Source organism: Leiobunum rupestre, chromosome 6, assembly GCF_980474605.1.
Source record: "Leiobunum rupestre chromosome 6, qqLeiRupe1.1.hap1, whole genome shotgun sequence".
Lineage (NCBI taxonomy): Eukaryota > Metazoa > Arthropoda > Arachnida > Opiliones > Sclerosomatidae > Leiobunum > Leiobunum rupestre.
In genome coordinates this window covers 39,891,928-39,900,528 of record NC_143389.1, presented here as the reverse complement: position 1 = coordinate 39,900,528, position 8,601 = coordinate 39,891,928, and the positions used below count along the sequence as shown (strand labels likewise).

Sequence of the window (8,601 nt, the reverse complement as noted above, 5' to 3'; positions counted from 1 at the left end):
TAGTGCGTACTTGTATCCAAGGTGCGTGATTGGAAAATCCTGGAACCTTTGCCTATATAGTTCGCCTTACGAATAAAACGACACGAATCTTCAAGCAAGCCAACATAAGTCGCTTAGCCGCGATCGAGATCGGACGTTCCACGACCTCCTTTACTACGACCTCGTCTATATACTATCTCACCACCCTCCCTCCGATATATCCTGCTGCACTATGAATTATGAAGTCAACCGACTCCGAAGTTTCACCGATGACTTTCCGGCGAAATTTTTGGACAAAAAGGATCTCGCGAAAGCCGGGCTGTACTCGACGCACTATAAGGATTACGTAACTTGTTTCTCCTGCCAAGGATTACTTCACTCGTGGAAGGAAGGCGAATTACCCTTAATCGAACATTTAAAATATTTTCCAAAATGCGAATTCCTTAACGACCGCGACGTTGGAAATGTGCCTCACGAACCTTCGTTCAAGAGGCCTCGCAAAATCCCTGATCGCATGCGCTACGAAGTCGTCCGTTTGCGGACCTTTCTCTTTGGATTTCCCTCGAATTACACCAATATCCGCGAACTCGCCAAAGCCGGCTTTTATTACTCAAAGTTTGAAGATTGGGTTCTTTGCTTCTCTTGTGGGGGACAGCTTAATGCGTGGCGAGAAGACGACGTGCCGCTAGAGGAGCACGCGAAACATTTCCCCAAGTGCAAATTTATTTTGGGAGATAAATCAGGGAACGTTCCGAACGAAGCTAAATACGAGGTTATACCGCCTCCGTCGAAATCAATCACGCGTCGCAACCCAGGCTCCCACGAGACTCCGGTGGACGAAGAATCGGTCGTTAAGCCGACGATAAACAATTCCGAAAAAGACATCCAAACGAAGGTTAAAGACGGACGCTATTGCGCGGTAGTCTAATATGTCAAAAGTGCCAAACAAGCTTGCAAAAACTGTATGGTTTAACGACGTGCCGGTTTTCAAAGGATAATAGCGCTTCTAGAAATTATGCTGACGCCTGTATTTCAAAACCTTACTTTTACGAAATGCCATATTAAAAAAAACTTAATTAAATTTAATTTCTTCGACCTATATATTTTTGTAAGTAAAAAAAAACAAAAACAAAACTCTGATGGGAGCACACCGTAGACTCAAAAATTAACAATGTCGTATTATAACAACTTAGTATTATTATTATTACACTTTCAATCACTCATTTATTTCATGTATCCAACTTTACTCCAAGTTAAAATAGTTGACTGAAAAATAAAAATATAAATAGTTAAGCAAATATATCTGATTAACGACATTGTCTGCCCATACGGTTCATTGCATTTTTATTGATATTTGAAAGCATGAGTAGAAAAAAAAATTTAAAGGGAGACCTACCAGCTTGTCGTTAAAATCGCTACTATTTTATTAAAAAGTCTTATTTTTGCCCGTGGGTGGCAATGGACAGGGACCAAAAATATAAAAGTGTATCTCTGAAACGAAAACTGAAAAGCTTGAAACGATTCCAAAGTTTTTTTTTTAAAAAAAGCAGCAAACAAAAATGAAGTTATTGGATCCATTTCTGAATCTCTTGACACCAATTTGACTAACAAAATTTTGGAAAGTCGGAAACTGTAGTTTTAGATTTTTAACCTACCAGCGCCTGTAGAAGTGTTCAACCCGCAGCGCACCGCTGTACTAGGAGAAGTATCGAGGCTGGATCACGGCGTAGGTTTCCACCCTGTATTATAGAGGGTATAACCGTGATGTCATTATCACGATAGTTTCAGCCAACGACGTAAATAGGCCAACGCACCCAATCGTGTACATTGAAACCCTTAAACATTGCCATGTCACAGGGGGGGGGGGATTTCTGATCTTACACTGGTGCCCAATTTTCCTAGCTACGCCAATGATTCTCCGGTTTGCCTGGACCACTTAATTAATTCCCAGTGTTTTAGTTTTTTTCAGTGATTCTGCTAGAATATTTTGCAATAGATATAGGTCCAAATGTTATATTATTAGTCTTTGGATTAGAAGTTCTATGTAACGGCGGCTGTGGCATGTTTGTACCCTCCAATTCGAATTCACTAGGGCTGCGCTTGTCGTGCTTTTGGGCAATCGAGTCGGGTATCGAGTACTTGATTCGGGGGAAATTTTCTCTTATTCGAGTCAAGTAAATCAGAAAAAAAATCGAGTAAATTTTTAAAGAGTAGGGGTAATCGAGTATACTTGATTAGGAGCTGATCTTATTCGAGTAATTAGTAAATTAAATTTGAAATAAGTATAAACAAGCTTTCAATGCAATATACTTTTTTTTTAATTGTGAATGTACCATCTCCGTATATGGCTTCCGAAGTTATAAGACTCAGGTAAATTCTAAAGCCGACCGACATCCGAATTCGTGAAGTGACACTCTAAACCAAAACTAAAACTTTATAATATTGTTTGAAAAAAAAAACCACGCCGGCGCGCAAATTATTAGAAGCCGTGATCCATCCCCAAGGTCATTCAAAGCATTTGCTGATTGTACGTCTTATAGGTACCGTTTATTATTTCCACCCTAAAAGTTGCAAAAACACGTCTTTGAACTATAACAGCAGCTTATTCGAGTAATCGGATACCCGACTATTCAATTTTTTTTTGGTACTCGGTAATCGACGAGTGTTTTACAATTAATTATTCGAGGTCCAGTTTGAGTACTTGATTTAACAAAATGCCGAGTAATCGATAATATTCGAGTACTCGCACCATATATTAATAGAAATGAGACTAGAAGCAAGATTGAACTGTGGTGAGATGTTCGAGTAAGAAGGCTGCCATGAGAGTGGAATCGCCAGTATTCTTTGTTTGAGCACGCCATCTATTATGAAAAAATTATTTAATTATATTTGTTTATGTATTATTATTTATATAGATGGTGCACTCTCATGGATGCCTTCTAGCTTTCTCTTGAGATATCCGGATAGCGCAGTGGTTCTAGTCTCATTTCTAGTCTACAGAAATCACCCTATTTAAATCGGTCAGCAGTTAAAACACGTTATTCTAATGTAGCAGACGAAGTGCACTGGTCATGGTCCAGTTTATTTATTCTAGGCCTGGGGACTCATTGGCCACCTATCCACTTTCAAAAAAATTCTTATTCCCCATCCTGCGCGAGTCCGTTGGTCAAGCGAGACCTCCAAACATGGCGGTATTCTTATTGCGGGTAAATCTCTCGGAAGGAAGACGCTGCGCCGCCCACCCGATAAACACGCCTCGCCGCCTGTCTTTCGCTGATACCTAGGAAACATATGTTACGCTCCAGGCGTAAACAGGCGGAGAGCCGGAAACGCCGCAGTCGCGCAAAGAGAAACAACGGCGGCGGGGAGATTGAACGGGTGCTCGCTGACGGCGCGCCACGTAGAGCGACCACATCGTCGGCTAGGCTATAGAGGGAACTCCCGCAAAGCGTTAAACAACATGTTGCAGAAAATAAACGTTTTGTTTCCGGTGACTCTCGAAACGAACGGCGAATGAAAGACATATTTTAAAAAAGCCCCTTTAAGCCGATCCAGTTAAATGGGTGACTGAGGAGAGGTGGCGCTCGTTGAAATAGCACCGCCCCCCCCCCCCGGGAAATTCATCTTATGTTAAAGTCGCCAGCAAAGCAATAACGTCCATATACAACTCCCGACTACCTAAACGGCGAGGATATATACCACTCGCTTTATATTTTTCACCGAGTTTTTGGAAAAAAAGGTTGTAACGCTAAAGCTTCTGGCAGGGAAAATGACAGCATCCGTCGTAATACACTTTGAGTCTTTACTCGGTCGCAATACGTCCCTGGATCAACGAGACTTTGTGATCAAGGAGTTATGCGTCGCTACCGTTGAAGCAAACTCAGTTTTCCAGCACGCGACGTTCCGTCCTCCGTACGAAAAAATGCTTTTACCGCCGGAAATTCTTCGACGTAACCTTCGGATCGGGAAAAATATGCTCGGAATGCTTTGGGACAGTGGCGAACAACCGTACGACGAAGTGAACGAGAGCTTGCACCGTTTCACTGTCGACGCCAAACGCGTCTACTGCAAAGGCGAGGGCGAGACAATATTTATCTCCGAGATCCTAGGCCACTCGGTAACGGAACTGGCTGGCATTGGATGCCCAAAAGCAAACGAAATTATCGGCGAATACCCCAATTTCCCGCGATGCGAAATACACAAGGGGTTCTACAGCGAAAGAATCGCCTGCGCCCAGGAAAAGGCGCTAAAGTTCGCGAGCTGGGTTTTCGATTACGAAATGTCGGCCATATATTCCAGCACTGACGATGAAGAACTATAAATGGACGTTTCAGAAGTTTGCACGCGTTTTTTTTTATCTCATTGCGTGTATTTTCATTTTTCTACGTAATAAACTGCGTCTCACTTTCGAAAACCCCGACTTATTATTTCCCGTATACGCAAACAATCTCCAAACCCGTCTCCGCTATCATCTCCCTTTTGTTCTTTTATTTTGTAAATAGTGTAGTGCGTAAGCGGAGCTATTGTCTATATAGATTCTATTATAACCCCATACCTAAAGACGGTACTACCTTTGATAGGCCCCTATTACGCGAAAATACCTGACCGGAACATGGCTTGATTTTGCGCTCGTTGCAGCCTACTTCAATGGGCTAGTAGGCCACATTTTTAAAGCTCTCTGGCGCTCTTTAACTCATCGTAGGAAATGGGAAAAACCAGGCATACTTCTGAGCTCACCGCCTAAAACCAGGCTTGGAAATAAGCGGTGGTCGCTGGGTCAAAGACCAGTTTATTAATTGCTCGGACGTTTTTTTTTAATTATTGCATAAAAGCGTACCATATGGTACACGGCTAAAATTATGGTACGACCAAGATTTCGAAGTAAAATTATTGAAGTGTACCATAATTATGGTACGCCTGGCAACGCTGATTGTTATGGAAAACTTTCTAGAACAACCCAACAAGGAACAAGAACCACACCAGGCTTGGAAATAAGCGGTGGTCACTGGGTCAAAGACCAGTTTATTAATTGCTCGGACCAGTTTTTTTTATTCAAAAGCTTGGGGTTCACTGGTCCAGTGTCCAGCCTATTAATTGACAATTATCTACCGTATTATTAACCAACTGGTCTACGCGTGACCACTACTTAAATAATTCAAGAGTTTGGGAGTCACTGGCCAAATAGACCCGTTTAGAAATATACCTTATTTCCAAGCCGCCTGCCCACAACGCCTTACAATTTTTGCATAACTTTTGAAACATCCTGTATATTTTGTAAGCATACGTTGAAGGGTTCCATCACAGAGATGAGGGGTGGAAATGAGGGAAGTTAATTGTCATGTCACAGGGGGGGGGGGGGGGACATTTTCTGATCTTACACTGGTGCCCAATTTTCCCAGCTACGCCAATGATTCTCCGGTTTGCCTATCTTTGATTTTAGTTTATGAAAATACATCGTAAGTAGTATACGAAAATGGTCCAATTTTTTTTGAAGCCTGTAAGTCAGGGATAACAAGGGATAATAGGTGTTTCTATAAAATACGCTCCTCCGACAATCAACACCTTTATACATGTATTTGTATATATTATCTTGTAAAAAGAGCTATTCTAGTCAGCTGCAGCAGAGCCTCACACCCCCCCCCCCCATCCCCCACACCCGCCCTCGCCATTTTCCGCGTCAATCGAGGAAGGGCGAAGGAGTGAGAATAAACCCAAACAATTACAATGGGGAAATTATAGACGTTAATATGCGTTTCAAAAAAAAACAAACAATATACCTCGTCTTTACATTTTAATTAAATACATTAATAAAAGTTACAATAAAATCTATTAAATGTAATTTTAATTCTCAATTATTAATTTCTTTGCCATAGGGCAATTTTAAAAAATTATATATTTTTGTTGGTTATCCAGTATAATATTTTTCCGATTAATATTCGACATACATCACTAGCTAACTAGTGTTAAAAGTCAATGATGGATTTTCCGTGATGGTTTCGATAAATCGTCTTCGGACGTGACTCGTGTAAACTGCGGTGGTTTTTCGTATTCTTCCCTTCGAAGTAATTTGGTGACTGGTTTATCGAACGTTTTTATTTATCCCGACGAAATCTTCACACTTTTTCCGTGAAGCGAGTCAATTATATAGAATATTAAATATCCAATTACGAACAAAGTTATTACGGTTGTTAGGACGTAAATATAACGTCTGACAATGTCGGCCGCGCACGCCATATATACCGTTCTATCAACGCTCCTATATGGGTAGCGTTATCTTTCAAATCTCAATCGATAGTAACGACGTAAGTCGCGTTGAAACTATATATATATAGCTGTAGTATTTATACAGGATGACAACGGCAAAAAAAATATGGAAAATAGGGAATTTCGAGTCGATTTGTAGGAGACAAAAGATAAAATAGTCAAGAGTGTAATTGTTCTTCGGTGCCGGAAGGGAAAGAGCTAATGTAGGCGCCGCGGGCATACAGTAAATCCTTTCCCGGTGCGCGTTTGATTTTAGTTTCCGTACACCCAGATTTATACGGTCGTATAAATCGCGGAACCTTAAACCTAGGAGCAACAATCACAAGGAGAACGCAGCTAGCCTTAAAACACCCTAACGAAGGGTTGTGTACGAATTTCATTGCACGAGCCTTTACGCTGAACGTTTTACGGGCGGGGGGGGGGGGCAATTTCCGAATTCCCCCTTCCGACGGCAGCAGGCGCTACAGCGTCTAACCAATGAAAAATGTACGCCATAAAATCCACGACTTTTGAAGGGTTGCGTTCTCCTTGTGTGGGGCGTTGCGTTTGTTGCTCTTAGCTTAAACTATTATCGTAGCCTCAAACGTGTACACCTTTTTATTTATAGAATCTGAGAAAACAGCGTGATTGGCAAAACAAAACTACTTGACGGTGATGGCATTTTTTATGTTTTCTCCAACATACAACGCCTTTAGAACGATCGGAACACTGAGCACGCACCGAGCAATCTCTAGGCGGTTTTATAGATTCTACACCATATTCGTGGCCCATCATGATATATCACTCTGACCAAGGAATTCGTTTCACGCAATAACGTTTGATAGTTTCAATAGCACAAGGATTTTAAGAATTTTTGCATTTTTGGGTCTCTTTATTTCATGTTTCGTGTGAAACAAAGACTCATTGGATTTTTTTATATGGAAATGTTATAAGGACGCAAACTTACGAGTATTTATGTTACATAAGCTTTTACTAATCAATCTTTACGTTTCCTACTTTACTACCAGCCTTCGTAAAAACCCAGTCGTCACTCTAGCGCGTTTATTCACGCCCAACTTTGATCTCGCGCTGTAGTGGCCAACCCATTCTTCGTTAAAGTTTCTACGTTTACCTACGAGCAAAAGATATCTGTATATTATTTTTAGAATGTGTATAGTTTTAGCATCGAAGCCAATATAATAAGCGTCCGATTACCGTAGTTATAACAGTTGTTTCTATAGACTGATTTTTTTTAATAATATTATATAGCCCCCCCCCCCTATGATTATTCACTGGATAGCTAATTTTCTTACCGAGAGGCTTCAACGCGTGCCATAACATCGTCATTCGTGTCCTTGCTATTAAATCCCCTCGCGATACAAAAGCAGGGCTCCAAAGGTATAAGCTTTCTTTTCCTGTTCAATAAATTTTATTCTAAACATCCTCTCTAAGTATAAATAGATCCATTCTTAATAAGGCTAAATCAACATTCTATAAGGGTGGAATTTTTTTCTAGCGGGTTATGAGTCATGAAAGCTAAGTTGGAAGTGAGGAATATCAATAATTAGAAGTATAGGCCCGGACTGGTTTAGGTCGACTGGTCGGCGAGGGTGACTAAACGGCGTTACCATTACCGAAATGTCTTCGAGTGAAGAATCAGATGCTTCGATTCAATCGCTGTCGTTGCCGACTACGTCGCGAGGTTTCAAGAGGAAATCCATCAACACGAATTCTTCCGACGATTTAGCTTCTAAATTAAGAAAATTTGTGGAAAATCAAAAGCTAAATATTTTATCAGAAATTGATAACCAGGTACGTAAAAGGGGGCTCGCTTTCGCATTTATTCATTTACTTCAAATGGTATTAAATAAATTTTACGTGTCATTCCAGGTTAAAAATAAAGAAGACGCGATTTTGGACTGCCAGAAAATAGTTGAAGAAAAAGAGAAACTCGAGAGACAGATCCAACATTACGAATATAAAATACAAAACCTTAATACCCGATTAAACGAGTGCAAATCGCAATACGAACTTAAGGTCAAACAATTGGCGAGTAAACTAGATTCGATAAATAGTCCGATTGTTACATCTATATCGCTAGATACGTTCGCGACCGTTAGTCGCGAATGCGAAATTTGCCGCTCAACGAAAACGCAGTCGGATTTTGTATTTTTTGACTGTTGCAGTCACAGTGTGTGTTTGGACTGTAAAAATAATTTACCAACTAATAATTGCCCGCATTGTAGATTGATAATAAATAAAACCATTCACCTAGTCAAAGCGGAAAATTGCAGCCGCTTTTGTTTTAAAATTGATGAGCGGCCTTTTCTAAACAACTACCTCGTCATCGACTGAGGTAATTTGTATCGTTCTCGTTGT

General features: G+C 40.7%; 1 protein-coding gene across 1 annotated transcript; it reads left to right on the top strand.

Annotated features, from left to right (window-relative positions):
* The first annotated feature begins 211 nt into the window (after window positions 1-211).
* LOC149940921 (E3 ubiquitin-protein ligase XIAP-like) lies at window positions 212-907 on the top strand. Its single transcript, XM_090179394.1, has one exon. The coding sequence runs from the start codon at window positions 212-214 to the stop codon at window positions 905-907; it is 696 nt and encodes a 231-aa protein (XP_090035520.1).
* The last annotated feature ends 7,694 nt before the right edge of the window (window positions 908-8,601 follow it).

What these genes read in the sequence shown, in the direction of transcription:
- LOC149940921 (XM_090179394.1), top strand. Translation starts at nt 212, where the DNA reads ATGAATTATGAAGTCAACCGACTCCGAAGTTTCACCGATGACTTTCCG.